This window comes from Lycorma delicatula, chromosome 1 (assembly GCF_047948215.1).
Source record: "Lycorma delicatula isolate Av1 chromosome 1, ASM4794821v1, whole genome shotgun sequence".
NCBI lineage: Eukaryota > Metazoa > Arthropoda > Insecta > Hemiptera > Fulgoridae > Lycorma > Lycorma delicatula.
This window is the reverse complement of record NC_134455.1, coordinates 354,087,622-354,109,202: the sequence shown is the minus strand read 5'-3', so window position 1 is coordinate 354,109,202 and position 21,581 is coordinate 354,087,622. Positions and strand designations below refer to the sequence as shown.

Below are 21,581 nucleotides of genomic sequence, written 5' to 3'. Positions count from 1 at the left end.
AAAAGGTAGAAGATAACAACTTGCTTGAAGAAAATATATCAAAATTTTCACTTAAAAAAAATTGTAAAATACTGTACAAAAGAAAAAGACTAATAATAATAAGCTATTCAGAAATAGTGTTAACAGTTCTGAATATTATATTTTACAAACCAAGTATTCCTAACTTCATTGACTATCATTAATAAGTAGAAATATACTAGGCCATATAAGTGCTGTTGGATCACAACCAGTGTATCCTTCCCATTTGAATATATGCAATGATAGCAAGGGATGTTTATATGATATTATACGAGGGTAAGTCAATTATTATCCAAAATATATTTATAAATTTTATTGCAATACAAATACGAAACTTACATGTAAATCATTTTTCAACATAGTCCCCTTGCATTTCAATGCACTTGGGCCACAGTTGCATAAGCTTCCTGATGTCCTCATAAAAGCAGGTTTTCGATGTAGCTGCGAGCCTGGAATGCACCGCTTCTTTCACTGTTTCGTCCGGGGTAAAACGACGGCCCCTTAATACCTCTTTGAGTGGACCAAACAAGTGGTAGTCAGAAGGGGCAAGATCAGGACTATACGGAGGATGAGCCAGTACTTCAAAATTTAGTTTCTGCAGCGTTTCAGCGGTGTGAGCAGCAGTTTGTGGACGGGCATTGTCGTGCAATAACACAACACCTTTCGACAGCAGTCCTCGGCGTTTCTTTCGAATTGCAGGCTTCAGCTTGGCAATAAGCATCTCACTATAACGCGCACTGTTTTTTGTCGTGCCCCTTCCGTCATAATGTTCCAGTATTGGGCCTTGTGAGTCCCAAAAAACTGTAAGCATCAGTTTTCCCGCGGATGGTTGGGTCTTGAACATTTTTTTGCAGGGCGAATTTGGATGTTTTTATTCCATACTCTGCCGTTTACTCTCCGGCTCGTAATGATGTATCCGTGTTTCGTCACCAGTGATGATTCTGTCTAAGATATCCTGTTCATTACCATAGCGATCCAAATATTTTTGGCAGATGTCCAAGCGCGTTTGGGTGAATTGTTTTGGGACGCATCTTGCACAGACTTTATGAAACCCAAGTCTTTTGTGGATGATTTGGAGGCAGATCCGGGACTAATTTGCAGGCGGTGTGCCACTTTATCGATAGTTACTCGTCTGTCTAAGAAAACCATGTCACGTGCACGCTCAATTTTTTCCTCATTTGTGGCGGTAAACGGTCGTCCGGCTCCTTCGTCGTGCGTAATACTTGTGCGACCCTTTTTGAATTTTTCAATCCATTCGCTGACACTCCGTTGCGGCAACACACTGTTCCCGTAATGTACCGAAAGTCTTCATTGAATTTCGGTCCCTGATACACCTTCCGACCACAAAAAACGGATCACTGAACGTTGCTCTTCTTTGGTCCAAACAGAAAGCGGAGCAGTCATGGTTAACGGCAGGGCAGCGATAATGGAACTAACCTAGAGGCATCAAACCTGCACAGACGTAACAACAATTGAACCACGCATGCGTCATCTACGCAACACGACAGTACTACCAACATAAACAAAAATATAACTAAATTGCGGATAAATGACTTACCCTTGTACATTATTGACAAGTAATATTGTTGACTTTACATGATATAGTTGTTTCAATATATCAACTGCTTTATATTTAGTTAATTTTCAAATTCTCAGATTCAGATATTTTATTTATGTTGGCCTATTTATGTTGTGTTTTAGATATATTATATATAAATTATGTTGTGTTAATATAACAAAATTTATATAAAACTTGAAAAAATTTCAGAATAAATTAATACCTTATCAAAAGTTATTTCATTAAGGCGATCCATCATCACAAGCTGATATAAATTTTGCATACAAGTAAGAATGTTTTCCACTTTAAGCTGAGTACACCATGTTTTAACCAGTTCAGGATAAGTTGCACTAACCTTTTTAAGAATGTTCTCACATTTCATGCCCTTTTTTACACTCTATGAAAGAAAAGAGAAAATTAAAAAAAGATATATTACATATTCCTTGCAATTTTAATCAATAATTTCAACTGCATTTTAATCACGAATGTTAAAAAACCATCATCGGTACTTCCATTTCATAAATGTGACTTCTATTAATAATATATTTATATCTTCATCATTTCAAGAGGTTACCATAAATTAAAGAATTAAATATAAATAAATAATCTGCACAATGCATTGTAAGTAAATTTAAGGTTTTTAACTGAACCTAGGATCCAAGGAACCAGTTCACTGGTTGTGTAATGTAATGAAGTATGTTGTGTGTGCCCTTGGAATAGTTTTGGAATGTAATTGCAACCTTTGCAGTTTACTTACATTATATTTAACTGTTTTATGTGTGTTTGGTAACCTTGTTTTACAACACTGAATTTTGTGTTTTCACCACGGCAATGTGCCCACGCACTCAGATTTGTGCCAAAAATCAGATGACTCCTCCCTCGGCCTTTCTACTCACCAGACTTGACTCCTTGCAATTTTTTCTTATTTCCGAAATTAAAATCAGTAATGAAAGGACGGCATTTTGAGACTACGTTTTGACATTAAAGCAAATTCGTCATTGATCTTAGAGGTAATTTCAAATGAAGCTATTGAGGACTGCTTCGTGAAGTGGAAACACCTCTGGGAAAAGTGTGTGAATATGGGAAGGGAGTACTTTGAAGGGGACAAGGGCCAGTAATCTGTAAAATTAAAAAAAATAAAGTTGGTTATTTTCTGTACAGACCTTGTATATGACATACCTACATGTATAATTAATAAAAAAATCACTTGTTAAAAACCAAAATAGCAGTGTGTGTGATGAGTAAATGAATAATGGTGATTACGTATTAACGCCACCGCAGCTACAGCTGCTGTTTAGGTTATGTTGACTTCGTGTATTGACAAATCGTACGTATATCAAAATAATTTAACTAAATATAACCTTCGATCGCTAACCTCTTATAATTAACATTAAATATGCATAATATATACAACTTATTAATAATATAACCTTAACGTTATAGCACCGAAATCCAATTACTGTTAATCCACCGAAATCCGATTGACTACTTTATTAAATAAAGCTGTAGCTGCGGTGGCGTTAATACGCAAGAGGTTAGTGAGCGTAGGTTATATTTAGTTAGGTTATTTTGATATACGTACGATTTGTCAGTACACGAACACAACATAACCTAAACAGCAGCTGCAGCTGCGGTGGCGTTAATACGTGAGTACCTGATTAATATTTGAAAATCTTTTTTCTTTTATTTTTGCATGTTGTTAAAAGTTAAACACATAAAATTATTTAAAGGATCGGGTTACTTTTGTCTAACATATTTGTTTATAATCATTTTATTTCATTAATTATGTAATGCGACTACCATTAAATTTATATTGTGATGTATTTTTATTATGTTTCTTTAAAATTACATACTGGTTTAAAAGAAATGGAACAGTTTTCCCTTTAGTAGCTGTTGATTATTTTTACCATAATTATAATTTAACTCCTACATAAATATGTATTTGTTTTTTAAATTAATTAATGAAGTGTATATTTCTTTTACATTGTTTTTAATTTGCATTTTGTGTATGAAACTGTTATATCCATTTTGGTTTCCAACCGATTTAAATAAATTTAATTCTTTACCTTATCTAACTTCATCATTGTATTTTATTTGGATGTTTGTTATATTATTCAAAATAATGATAATAATAACAATAAGTAATTATAAACAATAATAATAAAAATAAATGAATTTTAGTCAATTACAGTTTGTTTGATACTTTACCATTGGTAGTAGTAATTTGTGCTGTTTTCCAAAAATTCCAATAACTACTGTATGTTTTTCTTATCTGAGCAGTGAATTTTAATAGTAAAATAGGTAATGCAATTGTGAAAAGAAATGTAGAAATTTTTTAGACAACTAATATACTTGTATGTAGTAATAGAAGTTTCATATACATACTAAATAATAATAATAATACATTATCACACCACAGGATTATTTGATAATCTACATAATATTAATCAGAAAAAATAGGTTTTTTTTTTAAACATACCACATCAATCATCTTATTATCAAGCAAATCTAATAAGTGAAATTCAAGGAGGGATCTAGAACATTCTATGTTGTTTTCTTCCTTAAGGATCTCTAACCATTTTTCAACTGTCTCTGCACCAATAAGAACTGAATCACGAATACTCCTCCAGTGTTGTGCTTTGCCCTTCAACTGAAAAAAATATAAATATAACAAAATTATTTGTTTGTTCCAACAAAATTACAAAATTGTTTATGGAAATCATATATAAAACTAGCCCGTAAAAAAAAGGTATTTAAATTAATACTGCAATTCCATGACATAAAAATTATCTAGGAAATTTTATTATCACAGTTATCAAGATTTAGAAACAGTTATTATATGATTGTGTACTTTCAAAAACAACAACAATTTATTGTCAAGCTAGTAAAAGAGTAAGTGACTTACATACCAAACGTCTTGCTTACTTTAAATATTCATTAACAATAATGATTGAAATAAACTACAATTAATGAGAGCAAAGTTATTAGCAAAACTCTTGACTGGTATCTACGTTTATACCAAAGAGTTAATTTAATCGGTCAAAAACAGAGAAATATGATTTTCACCTCTTGAATTAAAAAAAAAATCACTGGGTAATAAAAGGAACTGACAAATCAAAATAGATCATAATTAAAGTAAAGAAAAGGAAAAAATCATTAATAATCTGTACCAAAATTACTTATGCAGCACAAAATAAAAAAAATAATAATTTATATGAAATATTTTACTTATAAAAGGTATAGAAAAAATAAATGTACATATTTCACTTCGAATTTAAAAAAACAAATATGTAAAATTTATCATTCTACTTCTGTAAAAGTTAAACGAGGAGTGGACTAACAGTGGAAAGCTATTTAAAGGTAAGAAGGATGGGTAAACTTTTTTTTTTGTATTTCTTGTTTGATAAAATAAAGTAAGGGAAAATAACCATTCAAGTCATTGAAGAAAGAATTATGCAGAAGGTGAGAAATTTGCAAGGCACCCCAGAGTATTGATAGATGTCTCTCCTTGTACAGAAAAGATGCCCTAAGGATAAAACCTATTATATCAAAGAAGTATGTCAGAGAATAAAGAGACTGAATGACTGCAATGAGACTAGACAGAAGTATGTATAAAGAAATAAACCGACAAGATACTTTACACACCTTATTTCACAGGTATGTAGGTGCACTGGAGATAAATGGTCAAGAGCATTGCCTTCTAGGTTGCTAATTTTCAACACTGAAAGAAGGATCTAACAATGATTTTCTAATAAAATAATGTGTACAATTGTTTAAATGTTCATGAAGGATGACTATATTGCGTGTTCAGTTTCATGTTGATGTATGGTGTTGAATGGGTTGTCTTTATGTAAGAGAAGAGTCTATAACAAACTAATTTTAAGATTGATAAATAGAATAAGATGATAATTAAATTTCTTTACCGTTCACTTGGAATTTCCACACCTGTTTTAGAAGTTTTGTTGTACTCTTTTATAATTCAACACCAATGTTCTTATATCCTCTTGTTTGTATTTCACATTGCTCAACTGCTTGTCAAAACCTGGTTCATTTTTTATCTAGTCTACCTAGTTATTTTTATCAACTAATAATTCCAATGTCAACCTTTTTCTCTGTTTCCCACTTCCACATCTGAATTTTGGTATCTTTCATTATTATTTTCATTGCATACCTCTTCTTCATACTCAGTCTAACATCATTTTGTTTCTCCTTCCTATCTAATTCCTGTAAATCCCTTTATTTTCCCTTCCTATACTTCCACTTCTTTTTAGTTCTATTTATATTTATAACAATTTGCCTCACCTTCTCTTTTTTCATAGACCTTTTTTTCTAATGTCTAAATTTACTTTCCTGCACTGTCATCCAATTTTCCTATCTGCTTTACAGTATTCATTTAAAAGCAGGTTGTTACTTTACAAAAATGAAAGCATAATGTGTTCATTCTATAAGTTCAATTGTAGGAAATATTTTAAAAAGAAAACTACATTTAAATAAGACGAAAGAATTTTTTTTTAACCACTGGGTCCACTGTTAGGTAATGCTTCAGAGGATGAGATGAATGATTTGTAGCGTGTGTGAACTGGGATTCAAACGAGATTTGGGTTTGTAAGAACAATTGGAAATATTCTGAAAGAAACAATGAAAAATCAGAATAATCTGATTTGATTTAAAAAATTGCAAGATATATAGCAATTTTATTCCTAGGTTATACCACAAAGAAAGAAAGAAAACAGAGCTAGAGCTCTGAATTAGAATGAGAAATTCCATTATATAAAAATTTTGACACATTCAGTTTGCATGTGTTTGGTGGGAGAAACATGAGATTATCTGAGTTAACATATCACAATCATTGTTTTATTTTTACTTGATGCAAGTAAAATCTACCTTCTATTTTATTTATTTATTATGTTTTATTACATTACATCAATTTTAAAACTAGATCTTTACACTAAAATTAAATACATGATAAATGTTAAAAGTTTCTAGGTATTTTGAATTTCCTTTATTATAATTCATCATTAACTTCATCATAAAATTATCACACAGTTATACGTATTGTACTATTTTTACCACATAATTAAGCATGTTTATATGCAAGCAGATATAATTATTATTATTATGTACATTAAAGATTACATTGGTCTACAAAAAAAAAAGTTTATTCTGTTACATGCACTCCATAAGACATATTTAATAGTATTTTGTTGTGCCGATTTCTGCAAACCTATAAAAAATTTTATTTGAATAGTGGGCAGGGTTTTTCAGTAACACAGATTTAAAGAAAAGCTAAATTTTTTTAAGAAATTATATACCCTATGGTATAATATTACCTTGCCTAATATCAGTTTTTCTTTAGTTTTCTCTGTTTCAGCCACTGAAATATTTCTTTTGAGTCTCTAGTAGTAATCAGCAAACACATTTGGGATACATTTTTCCTGGAGGCAAGTTTCCATCATCGTTATATCCTGGTGAAAGCATTCACTACGCTCATCACTTACATCACCAAGGTTTACTCCAACTGAGAAGGCAATGTGTTATTTTTAGTGACACACGGCATCCCAGTTTTTATAGTTTTCAAGAAGTTCACTCACCAATTCCATATAGTTCTCAGCCTTTTTTTAACCTGGAATGACTTGATAATATTTGAATGAAATCCATGCTGCTTTTTCAGATTCATTTGAAACTCCTCTCAAACTTTGAATCCTTCATTAGTTTACACATTTTATTTGTAGTCCAAAAAAATTCCTTGATTTTTGCCTGGCTGAACTTGGAAAACTTGCTCTTAAGGTACAAGAAGCCTTGGTCATTACAAGCCATTGACTTGTCAAATTTCATCAACAAACCAAGTTTCATGTGCAATGGTGGAAGACACACATCCTTTGTATTCCTTGTCCTGAGCCCCTATTTTACACTCAAAATTAAGTTTATATAATTTTTTAACTGAGGGACTAATATTCCTTCTTTAGATTTAAAAGTTAATTCATCACACCATAGCAAAAATTGTTGATGATTTATACAACTTTTTATAAGTTACTAACAAAATACAAAAAACAATATGCATGAAGCATGACAAAAACAGCACACATCTGTATTAGAAAAAGTAAAATAAAACAAAAGACCAATTTCATGAAAGTCAGAACAAAACTGATAATCTGGTCTGGGTTATTCTACAATAAAGAGTGACTAAAATGACTATCAATTATAATGCCATTAATAAAGGTAATATGATTTAATAAATTAAATCATATTACCTTGATAAATTTATTTTTCCTAGAAGGAATGAGATGTATTTAATGTGATTTTATGATGTAATACAATATTAATTACACTGGTTACTCCTTCAGATTATTCCACTCAGAGCCATTTATATAGATCTTTTCGACATTGATATTTCATTATAAGAATAAACATTGACTCAACATATCTGTACAAGTGTTTAGTCATAATAAAGAAGATAAATCATTTTAAAAATTTTTATTTTTTTGGTAACAATTACAAAAAAAATTTAGCCCTTAGGTCAAATTTTTTGAGGTCATATTTAGATTTAGCATCAAAAAATACATAAGAATTATTTGTGTTACAAAACTCTTGAAGACCAGCATTATTACACACATACTAAGGGAAGTGTGCCCAGTAATTTACCTATTCTATTGAAGTTAAAAATTGATAAAATAAAATTAATAAAATTTTTCTGATTAACCATTTTTTATAACAGTATATTTTCATCCAGTAGAAATGTAAACTGTATCTAATTTCTATTAGAAGATGGAAAAATGTATTTCTGATAATAATTGCTTATTAATATAAAGATTCAATTAGCTGCACTGTTACAAATTATAAGTAGTTCTTTGTTTTCATGTACTTACAATATACTCACTTATTTAGAGAATTCTGATTCAGACTACATGAAAAATTTCATTCATGTTACTCTAAAATTCATTTTGCTGCATAACTAATAAATTTTCCCAGAAAACTGGAAATTTTATGAAATAAAGATTTAATTAATTAATAAGTAGAATTAAAATAATGGTTAACCAGAATACACATCACAGCAGATAGTTTTATCAGCGAGTGTATTTTGTTAATACAATTATGTACAGTTAAAGACTGAGTGCATAACAAATTTCTTCACTTCTCTTTGTCAATGCAGTTTTGATTTCTGGAGAAACTGCATATATTATTATATAGAAAATAGGACAGAGATTTCCGAAAAAAAAAAAATGTGATGAATGCATCAAAAACTAATGATAAAACATCTTATAATCCATAGAGCCTATTGTTGAGTTACTAAATTGAAATGTAGTAATACAAAAAAATAATAGATATGTATATACCGGATGGGCAGGAATAACCTCTCAATTGAAAATTGTTTATAATGTTTTTAATATTTAACCAATTTTGAAACAAAAGGCATTTTGTTCCTTACAATGGTAGGATATATTACATGATTACATTTATGTCATAGCAGGTACCAGTGGCAGACCATAAGGGAATATCTAACCTTGCATGAGCAGGCTCAGCTGGCACTCTGGTATGAATATGGCAGTCCATGGAAAAAGAACAAAGATGGTGGCAAAGTCTGAAAGGACCTTGTGCCTCGTAGATGCAAAGACCATAAGGAATTGCCACTTGAAGCTATTTGACATAGGTTCTGTATCAGATGTTAGGAGACGAGGCGCCCCTCAACATCCAGGATGGAGGAAAATGTGCAAGTGGTTCAGGAAATGTTCACTTGAAGTCCTCAGAAATCACAAAGGCAGGCATCTCGTGAAAGTGATTTAACCCAATACACAATCCGAACTGTTCTGAAGAAAGAGTTAAATTTTCATCCATTACTGCCACATTACTCCCAGGTAAAGGAATACAGCCAGGAGCTATCATGGAAGACTGTGATCATTGGTTGGAATATGGGGAGATGATGCTTACTTGGTATGAAGACTGGTCCAATATTTTTAGGAATATCCTGTGGTCAGATCAAGTCATATTTCCTGTTGGGGGATTTTTTAACTGGCACACTTATTATTATTGGGGAACAGAGGATCTGAAAAAAGCCAACATCACCCAAAGGTCACAGTGTGGTGTGGTATGACACCCACAAAAGTTGTGGATCCATATCTCATTCAGGTCACAATAAATGCAGAATGGTAACTTGATAAGCTTGAAGATTATGCTCACGGTTTTATATCCACATGGGACAATTACACGAACCTAATCTTTATGCAAGACATTGAGGTGGGGTCCCACCTCACTTCACAAGTCCTGTCATGAGTGGCTAGACACCCATTTTCCAGGATGTTGGTTGGGATGTTATGACCCCCTTGAATGGCCAGTAAGGAGTCCTCACTTAATGCCCTACGACTTCTTACTCTGGGGATGAGTGAAAGAGGAAGTTTATCGCACAAAATCAAACACTCTTGATGAATTGGAGGAGTGAATTTACCAAGTTCTTGAAAACATACCACTGGATTATCAGCAGAAGTCTGTTGGAAATATCCTCATCCATTTACAGATACTGTTGGACAATGGTGGTGCTTACGTGGAATTTTAGTAATGGATAAAAATTCTACCACTGTAAGGAACAAAATGTTTTTTGTTTCATGAAAAGTAGTTAAGTATTAAAAAAGTTATAACCAATTTCAACAGGGAGTTAATTCCCACCCATACTGTGTATCATCATAACTCCAATAAATGAACTTGAAAATGCATGTGTGCCTTTACATGCATATCCTTGTATATGCACACATATGGGCAGGCATGAATACACAAAGACACACACACACACACACACACACACACACACACACACATACATGCACTCACACAAAATATATACAGGCACATGTTCTTTATAAAGTATTATTACTGTCACTTTTTATTGTATTCTTTTATAACAAAGAAATAAATAACTTACATAATTAAAAGACTTTTCAGTGAGCTTCTTAACACTAATCAGAGTATTAAACATAATATAACAAAAATTATCAGCTTCAGTCTTAAGTAAACACCATTTTTCAGCAGTATTCCAGGTTTTTTTAACTTCTTCTAGAATATTTTTCCAATTTCTTATTTCAGGTCTCTTAAACATCTGTGAAAATAGAAAAACCATTAAACAGAGAAATATAAATTAAAACACAAGAGACTACTTAAGCACAAATGTGCTAACCGAATATTTGTCTAGGAAAATTATTGTTATGCAATTAAAATGTTCCAATTCTCTTATTTTTACACTTTTGATCAGATTATTAATAATTTTTTTTTCACAAAGTTCTCACCGCATACCTTCCAGTTTTACACTTTTTCCTATTAAAATATTAAAATGAACAATAAGTATTAGTTCATAATAAGAATAATCATTACTGAAACAACAAATTAACTGCTGCATAAATAAATGAAATAAAGATACTTAGCAGAGTTTATTACAATATGCAGAAAAAGAAACAAAAATTTGTAAATTTTCTTCTAATAACTTCACAGTTTATGCTGTATATTGTGTAACATTTACATTTGAGATATTTATAATAAATATTTTAGAAATTAAAGGATATAAACCCTTTGCTTACAGCATTTGAAATTTCTCTATCAGTTGGCCAATAATTAATACAAAATATCTAAATCAATAAGATCCTTTCATAAAAGACACTTTTAGTATTGTTTTCTGTGTTTAGATCATTTAAATTTCCCTTACAGGTACAGCTAGCTACCTCTTTTAATCCACTCAACCTTATTAACACACAGTATGCCTCATTATAGCTATGGCAGTTAACATCCAAAATGACTTTCTGGAAGGTTTCAAGAATCATTACTTTTGAAAATCCAGCTTCTAGAAATCCTTTTCTCCATCATATCATTTCTTTTTTGCCATTCCCAAAGTAATCCTTACTTTTAAAGCCATTGATTTGTTCATTCTGTTAAAGTGTTCCTAGTTTTGCATTTGTCATGTTATAGCCTTCTTCCTATTTATACATGAACACATGGCCTCTTGTATTCACTGTTTGGTCACCTTTCTTCAAGGGGAGTTCATCACTACATCATATTCAGTCCTTAATTAGTGATGTAGTACATTCTTTTTTGTAGCAAAACAAAAAAAAATTAAATAAAAGAAATGATAAATGGTAACAGAATAACAAACCTCAGTTACAGTAATTATTTGAAATTCCCGCCTTCATAATGTACACAGCACGCAGCCCCACGCTGAATATTTCCGGTGGCTTTTTGTATCATCTCAGGATCGTTTTGTATAAATTCAATAACATTTTATATTTTAATGAGTAACTCTTCTTCAGTATCAATTTTTTGTTGGTGTACTATCAGTTTTATATGGCCCCAAATGAAGAAATCTAGTAGTGTTAAGGCAGGTGATCATAGTGACCAGTCGATTGGTCTATCATGTCCAATCCAGTTTAAGAGATTAGCATTCATGAGATTGCTAGCTACTAAAGAAAAATGTGGTGTTTTACCATCTTCCCGGAAAATTATTTGCAATCTAGTTTGTAAAGGTACATTCTCCAAAAGAGCCAACAAATTACTTTTCAAGAAATGAATGTATCCATCTCCCATAAGATTTTCATTGAACACAAATGGTCCCAGAATTTTGTCATAAATAATGCCACACCAAAGATTAATGTGAAATCTACGTTGGAAACTAGTTTTCACAGTACCATGTGGATTGTCTTCGCTCGATAAATGACTATTTTTAGAACTTAAGACTCTGAAACTGCTTTGTTAAACTACTTAGGTGCACTAATCTATTATATTGAAAACGTATTATTTAAAAATTATAAAATTTGTATTTTATAATTATGATTTTATAAAAATTATAAAATCTTGATTTTATAATTTTATGCAATGCAAACAATGAAATGCCTAGTCTTATTTCACTTGATTATTTCTCTTTGATCTAGATCCTATCCTGACTCATGAATTTCCTTTCCTAAAATATTTTCATGAAAATTAAGCTGTCTTACCTCAATATTCTGTACTAGGTGGTTTATTTAACAGAATTTAAATATAATTTAGCAGTACAGAGAAATAATATGAATCTTAAAAAGATTAGTTTCAGTAAAATATATATAGAGTGAGTCAAAAGTATGGAAATTCCTTCACAACTTTAAACCTGTTCTAGACAAAATACTGTAACTTTCAGGATAAGTTATTGGTCAACTATTTTACCTTTTGATGAGAAATAGAATTTCAACCCCTTCTTGGAGGGTGACCCAGGGGTTGTAACTCAAATATTTAAAACGGTAACACCCTTATGTGAGAAATTATTTTAAATGTCTTTTAAGACAAGAAAAATTATATAAATAAAAAGTTGATATGATATCTATACCCAAAATGCCGCAAGAATAAAGTTTGAATTTTGAAAATTGCTATATTTAGTAAGATCAAATAACAGATTTAAATAAAAATAAATTAAAATTTAATTAGATTTATTTTAAAGGTAAAATTTTTATTTTAAAAATTAAAAAATTGTATTTTTCAACACAAAAAATTGTTTTTGTTCCAATTTAATGAGTAAATAAATAAATATATTGTAATACTGTAACCTAATCTTGATGATAAGCTCACTGATGGTCTCTTATCATTTTGCAAAAATGACACATACACAGTATACAGTCGGAGTAAATATATGGCCACGTATTGTTGATGGACGATTGATAGGGCCTATATTATTGACAGAAATTTAAACGCAGTGAAATCTGAGGATTTCCTTCCCAACCATATCACTCCAAACTACAACCATACTACAGTCATACATAACATATTAATACTATATAACATATTACAGTCTTCCGGTACATGAAATTTTAAATGAATTTTTTCCTGGAAGATGGATTTGCCAAAAAGGTCCAACAGAATCGCCAGCGAGATCATCCGACTTGTCACCACTGGATTATTTTTTATAGGGCCATTTAAAAACTACTGTTATCATAATAAACCCCAAGATATTGATAATTTACAAAATAGAATTCAAGAATCGGCACAAACTATCACTAGGGAATTACTCAATAATGCAATATCATCCTTGAACAACCAACCGGCACACTGTCAAACAACAGAAGGCTGTTTTGAACATTTATTAAAATGAAATGTAAGTAAATATAAGCAAATGTTATGTTTAATAAATTATTATATTTTAAATAAATTTATTCGATAATATCGATTTAATCAAATTTTTATAAATTTTATTTATTTGCGATAAAAGTTCCTTAAATTACCATGTAATTTTTTCAAAATCAAAATTTTATCCTGCCACCATTTTGGGTACAGACATTGTACAACTTTTTTATTTACCCCATTTTTGTTGTCTTAAATAGACCTTTAAAATGATGTATCACTCAAAGGGTGTTACCGTTTAAAATATTTGAGCAACCACTGGGGCCACCCCCCAAGAACGGGTTGAAATTTTATTTCTCATCAAAAGTAGTTGAATGATAGTTTATCTGAAAGTTACAGTATTCTATCTGGAACAGTTTTAAAGTTGTTGAGGGGTTTCCATATTTTTGACTTACTCTGTATGTATATATATATATATGTCATTTATAGAAAAAATACATATGAAGTTCCTAGACTCATTTCATAAAGAAAACTAGACATTTTTTTAAGTGGCGGATGTAGAAAATACTATACATCATGTATATTTCAAATCTTGTACATTTTATAAATACAATCTCCTGTGTGTAGTTCAATATAGAAGCAATCTACTGAAACTGAAGCCAATTTTCATCAATGGAGACATTAGGTTGAGAAGTCTAATTATTCTCTTATTAATATTTGAAATTAAGATTGCAAAATTCCATTTAAAAAGTTAGTAAAAATAAAAAAATATATTTTGTTAATAAAATTGCATACTTACCGATTCAAAGATTTCGTCATTAAGACGATCAGTCAATAAGAGTTTTTTTAAGTTTGCAATACAGACAGAATCTTCTGTTGAGCTCAATTTTCCACACCACAATTTGGATTTAATCTCCGATACATTTACCTTATTTTGAATTTCTGACCAACTTTTTGTAACAGATGACATCTATAAAATATTTAATCAAAACAATCCCATATTAATGTTACTGTTAATTTATCATTTAAGTTAACTCAACCCTATGAGTAAATTATATAGACATAGACTAGCATAAAAAAGGTTTTGTTTTGTCTTTTTACATAGATTTTTCTAAACTATTCTGAGATTTTGTAGAATATAAAATTCAGAAAAAAACATCGCCTGTAATACCACAAATTCACAGTAAAAGTCTCAGGTCCAAAGTACTGTAACCATCATAACGTGTTTTGTTAAAACATGTCTCGATAGCAAGAAATTTTCCACTCAATTACATGTTTAAATTTTATGTTTACAGACATTAATTAATTTCTTAATTTATCCAACCATTTAATTTACTCTATTCATTCTCAAACCTTTAACTTTACCCTTGAATTATTCTTCCAAATGCCTTTGTTAATTATTATTTATATTTTTACCTTTCCTTTTCACGTCTTCATTATGTTAATGATTTTTTCTTACACAATAAAGAGTATGCTCCAAATTGCAATTAACATTAGCAGTTGCATTAAAATTGCTGATAAAGTAAATCTTTTAGTGATATTTTAGCAAAATTTTCAGCAATTGCATTAAAATTAAGGTAATTCTAGAAATGCATGGATTATTTCTATTAATACCTTGAATTAATTTACAGTATTAACTATAAATTTTATTTATTAATTTAAAATTATATCTTTATTTAAACAACACACCAAGCCAAATCTTATAAATATAGCATTTCATAACTTATATAATAGAGTAACATTTTCAATCACTCTTGAAACTTTGATTAGTGACTTTAGCTGTTCTCACTCTGACTTTAGCTGATGTTACTAATGGTGACTTTTTAATTATCAGACTGGTGTTTGAAATTGGTGGAAAATTCCTTTAAGTTTAATATTTTATCAAACAATTATAGAGAAGAAAATACACAAACATAATGTTTAAAGGATTTTTAACATACAAAAAAAAGATTCATTGTTGAAGAATATGTGTAATTTACTTGTTAACTGCATGAAGTGTAAATTTTGACTAAACAATATTAGAATTGTAAGACGCACTAATGATTCTTCGAATGATGGTCAGAGAGAGACTGTGATCAGAGACAGACTGAGAGAGACTACGAGAGAACAAACACACACACACACTCTCTGGTCTGGTTCTAGTGGGGAGCCGGCTTATATAGTATAGATGGAGCCAAGTGATGTCGATAGAAGCCAAGTGCATCCGAAAGGAGTCGAGTGATTGCAACATGTTTACGTTTTGTTGTTGTTCTTCTTTTTACATATATTTTTTTTTAAACATTATAAACATGAGATAATACAGAGATAAATCTTAATAAATAATCAATACAAAAAACATAAATAAAATATGCTGAGCATATATATATGCATATATGCATATATGAGCATATATATGTACGTTGAATGGAAAGCATAAATTTCAATGTATGAAAAATTTCTTATTTATAATTACAATATTCATTACATCGAAATACTATTAAATTTTAGATGAAAATAAGTCAAATACCAAACCAGTTGAATTAACTTAAAACTGCTTTACGCATTGGCGTATACAACTAGTAAGGGGTTATATATACTCGTATATTTCCCACATCAAATTCTCCTCACAATTGTCTGAAAGGAAAAAGAAATAAATCGAAAATTTTCGACAATTACTATGTCACCAAATCCTTCGGCAACTTTTATGGTACATCATTTTTATCTAATTTGCTATCCTGTAAGTCCTTTTTGGATTTAGCTATCACTCAATGTAACATAAGAGGCAGGTAGATATGATGTTGGTTTCAACATTTTTATAACACATCTATTTGGTGCTGTAAATATTTTCTTGTAATATTACCAAGCAAAACCAGTGTAGCAGATCCTTCATACTTTTCAATTTTTCATTTTTAACAAATGAATAATACTACTTCAGACTAAATTTTTGGAGTGGACAATCTTTGCCTGCACACTAAATAATGTTTTTTTTTCTATTGTTCATAAAAGATATAATAATTTTCCCAGTATTAGAACAAATATTAATCATCGTAAATTTATGATTCTTTACTACAATATATTTATGTTATCACAAAAAAGTACTCAATTTTTTGTAAACAACTATCTTTACTACGAAAATTGTTCTGTAAAACAACCTTTATTATCATAACAGACTCACAAAATCAATAAACTTATTCACAGTTATCTTACACTAAGCACTGCATCATCAAAGATGCTTTATCTTCATCTTGTGAGAGATTCTAAGTCAAAATGAATCTGACAAATATTACTTGGGTCTTCAAATGTACATTAGAAGATAACTTTATAGTGACATGATGAAAAGGTTGTTAACATGTTGAAAAGAATTATAAGAAATTTCATTCTTATTGAATTCATTTCAAAAGAGACTAATAAAAGAACTTGAGTGTTTCCAGAGAAAGTGATGCCACAGAAGAGGTGTAAAAAAATTCAAAACCCTGATTAAAGCGAAGACTTTTTTGTCTCTGTTTCATGAAAACTGGTTTAGTATCCCCAAGTACAATTATTAAGACATTTTTTGTTTTAATGTGTTTTATGGAAGAAATTTTGATAAATTCATAAAGTAAAGTAAATTTTTTCAATAAGCATTGTTCATTTGAACACTTGTTTTGTTCAGAATGAAAGTCATACTATTAATAAGACTTATGATACAACAATGTGAACCGTTTAATAAAATTCTATTTATTTACATAAAAATCAAAGTGTACGTTAACAAATTTATTTTACCCATTCAACTACTTCTTCAGATAATTGATTAAATATGTATTCTTTCTGGAGAAACATTTCACATTTAACATCATTAGTATGAAAATATGTTCCACACCATTTCTTGGCAATTGAAAAACTATCTTTGATTATGAGATTAATGCTCGTCAGAGATTTATTAGTTTTAATTAACTGCAAACAAAATAAATATAAATAAATTATTAGTTTTAATCAAATTATAGGTGATTAATGAATTTACATTAAAGTAAAAAAAAAAAAACATGGATATACTTCATGCAAGGACTCATAACATATGCCCTCTATTTGAAAGATCTAAAAATTCTCAATTTTTTCTTTGTTTTTACTAGATGATATTGCCACAAGCTTGAAGCTTGTGCATGGGATTTGGAAATGGAATTTTGTAGCGTATGAAAAATACCATGCCTAACTAGGATTGTAAACTTATTATTTCTGAGTAGTACTAGTTTTGTTATTAATGAATAACACAACAAACTTGATGAAACAAACAATGTTTGTTTCACTTGAAACAATTCCTTTGTCAAAATGACAGCAACAATTTTTCGTTTACTTTTTCTTCAGTCGCAAATTGAGAACTAACTTCTTTCCTCTGTTATAACAATATTTTATTTACCTCTACTACCAAAACCATTGGTTGATTTAACAGCCCCAAAATTGTTAATTCTAAAGACTGCAGTTCTTTATCAATATACGGATTAGAAGTTTTATTTTTGGCCAGTGCTCTAATAGTTTTTGATGAAGTGTATTTAAAAATTTATCTTCACACTGGCATCATATTTACATGAATAAATAATTAATATCAATCATATTGTTAATGCCATGCATACACTGTGGCCACAAAGTCCTTTTCCAATTAAAGAAATAATCATGAACTGTTTATCAAGAGTTTATTTAATATTTTTATACATAAACCTTACTTTACATCTGTATGTGCTCCTCCAATATCTGCACACAGTTGTATCTATCATCAAGTGCATTCAGACATTCTCTTTCATGCTGAAAGATCAATGTCGTAAAAACAGTCTCAGACATCAGTTTTCAGATCATCAACATTACTTAGTCACAAATAATTGATTTTTTCTTTGATTATGCCTCAAAGGCAAATTGTTAGTTTGTTAAAGCTGGACTTAACAATGCATTTCGAATCCCCTACCAATCCATTGCCGTTCAAAGTGTTTATTTAAAAAGTCCCTTACTGACAGAGCAAATGAGCTCAGACTACATCTCACTTTAAAATTGCACTTATTTTCATACCTTTTAATCAAAGCCAAGCAATAAAAGAATTCTCAATCCTGTTAAGTTTTGAAATGCTGTTAACACTTTTTTCAAAAAGTTTGGTTTTACCAGATATCACTGTTCTTGTAATAGCATGTGATGGTGGTCTGTGATTTCCTCATAACAGTGAGGATTTTTCTTTACACCAAAAACAAACTGTTTAAGATCTACTACTCAGGTAAGTGGCATACTCATCAGAGAAAAAAACAGATTCCTGTATTTCATCACTTGAGAACACCTGAAAAGAGCTTTGCAACAATCTCATATTAATGAAGTCAGAAACTTCATTAATATGAGAAGATTTAAAAAGTTTAAACTCAAGATATTTTTCATTACTTTTTGAAGTCCTGAATGGGGAATATTTAGCTCTGAATATCTTTTCTTGGTTAACTTAGCAGGAAATAGTAAACAGGATTTTTCAACAATATCGAAGCTACTTAAATGTCTGAAAGGAAATCCAATTCATTTCAAATCAAGAACTAATCTGTAGTAAAAGAATTTTTCCCACTTTTGGAGTTTTACTAGATACAGCTTCCTAATCAAAATGTTGAACAAATCTGTCTCATGTTTTCGTGGTTTTCAAACACGATCAATGAGGCCTCCTAGTGAATACTCACTTACATCTGGCATATTAACATAAGACTGCACAAACTAAAATTCTCACTGAACACATTAGAATAACATCAACTTTTACCAAATCTGTCCCTTTTTTTTCAGTAAATGAAAGCAGCTGATGACATACAGTGTTACCAGCTTTTATGTTATGTCACAAAAAGGGACTTTGTGGCCACTTTGTACATAACTTAAACCAATGTTTAGCCAAGTGTGAATTGTAACTCCTAGGGGGGGGGGGGTCTCAAGAGGTTTACAAAATTAACAAAAAACACCTTATAGTATACATTTGTTTTATAATATGAGCAAAATACAAATCTGTATGTGCATTATGTGTTTATTGCATATTTAGGATATTAAAATCCTATTTTAAATATTTAAAATTTAAAAATTTAGGATATTAAAATACTTTTTATTTTTATAAACAATGTTGAAATCAAAAAAACTACTTCAGCATTTATATGTAAAAAAATTTAATGGGAAAAGCGTGTTTCTTTTCCAAATACTTGTCAAACATAGGCTCCGTATTTAATAGGTTTACACAGTTATTTTCCAATTTAATGCAATTGTTCTCTTTTGTACTGATACCAGTCTTAGACAAGATATTTATTTTCATAATTTTTTTAAAAATGGTATCAAAAATTTAACAGTTTCTTTTACAAGCTTAAAGTATTCTTATATTATTTTAATTCAGAACTGACTCATGATTTAGGAAAAACATTTAGCACCATTCCCTCATGTTAATGCTTCTCATTACAAAAAACAGTACATCCACAAAGCATTTGATTTCTATTATAAGATAATGAGACCTTTTCAATCTCCTGTTATTGCCTTGTGCTTGATCCACATAGCACTGCATTTCTTGCAATCAATATCATACTATACTAAAAAGTGTCAAATAAAAGTTTCTATTAGTTTTGGCTTCTAATGGTTTACAAAATAAAATATCTTCACTGCTAGAAGTTTTAATGGATTCCCCATCTACAATGAAATACGGATATATATATATATATATATATATAGTGATGTGTATATATATATATATATATACTGATGTATAGTATGTATAGTGAACATACCTTATAGTGATGTTCATATATATATATATATATATATATATATATATATATATATATATATGAACATCATAATATTTTCAAGAATTCTATTAAAATATTTTTTTCCTAAGGTCTTTTTTAAATTGTATTACTGAAGAAGGCATTTGCTTAAAGTTGTCAGCCTCTTCCTTCACCAACCATTAATTACACCATATCCAGAGTTATTGATAAATTCAGATTTTCAACAATATTATACAACTTACTGGCTTTGCTAAGGCAAAGTCAAAGTGTAAACAGCATATTGAAAGAGCATACCATCACTACAAAATTTATTAAATTTTCTAGAATCACTCAAGATTTATTAACGTTTTAGTAATGCTTTTTCAGCAGTGTTGGTTGCCAAAGTAAAAAATGCAGTTCCTAATGGAACATTCCTTCAAAAGATCATAGTCTCTTAAGTCTTGATTTTAGATATTAAATCTGAAAGTAAGAAGGAGCACTTCACATTCTCTAGTGGCATTACTTCTCAACAAATTACAGTTTACTGGAAATAATGTTAAAATCATGTTTGAGAAATTTGTCATCAAAAAATTTATTTTATTTTTTATTCTTGCCAAGTGTTACGTGTAGAAGGTTCCAATGATAGTTTTAAAAATCAACCATCTTTAAAAAAATATGCCTATAGCTTTTATTAATTGTTCAATATTTAATATTACATTTGAAACTTATAAGTCTCATTACACTTAGACATTAATATGTTCAGAGAAATATATTTAAATATATTTCTCAAACATGTCCAGAAAACAAAGATAAAAAAATGTTTCTTGTATCAGAAAAATCTAAGAGTAGGAGATGAGGAATTATGTAAGAGCATGTAATTGAATGGAGAAACATTTTTTTAGTTAAGTTGATATGGAATTTTTGTCTTTCAACAGAAGCGCAGTATACGTAGTGTTTAATATGAAGTATCACTGGTTATTAAGAACATCACATGAACTGAAATCACTTGTTGTACCAGTATATATTTTTGGTATGTGTGACATAGAAATCGAAAAGGGATCAGATGTCATAAAAATCACAAAACTTGTTTTTTTAATTTTTAGAAAGACAATAAAATTCTGAGAATTTTTATATCAAATTCAGCTAGGTAGCTTAAAAAATAAGTTACTGATTTTTAAATTCAGCATTCTTGAAAATGTTGTTTTGCGAAAAATGCATGCAGAGTTAATGAAATTTACTCTTAC

The 21,581-nt window shown here is 29.8% G+C and overlaps 1 protein-coding gene across 1 annotated transcript in view; it reads right to left on the bottom strand.

Moving 5' to 3' along the window:
• The window catches only part of LOC142334470 (uncharacterized), a 712,180-nt gene that overhangs the window by 642,620 nt on the left and 47,979 nt on the right, over positions 1-21,581 (bottom strand). Inside the window, exons 7-11 of the mRNA XM_075382526.1 lie at positions 17,375-17,545; positions 14,433-14,603; positions 10,488-10,661; positions 4,056-4,226; positions 1,800-1,973 (exon numbers count right to left, since the gene is read on the bottom strand). Of these exons, the coding sequence (XP_075238641.1) occupies positions 1,800-1,973; positions 4,056-4,226; positions 10,488-10,661; positions 14,433-14,603; positions 17,375-17,545 (861 nt within the window). The remainder of the gene's footprint in view (positions 1-1,799; positions 1,974-4,055; positions 4,227-10,487; positions 10,662-14,432; positions 14,604-17,374; positions 17,546-21,581) is intronic.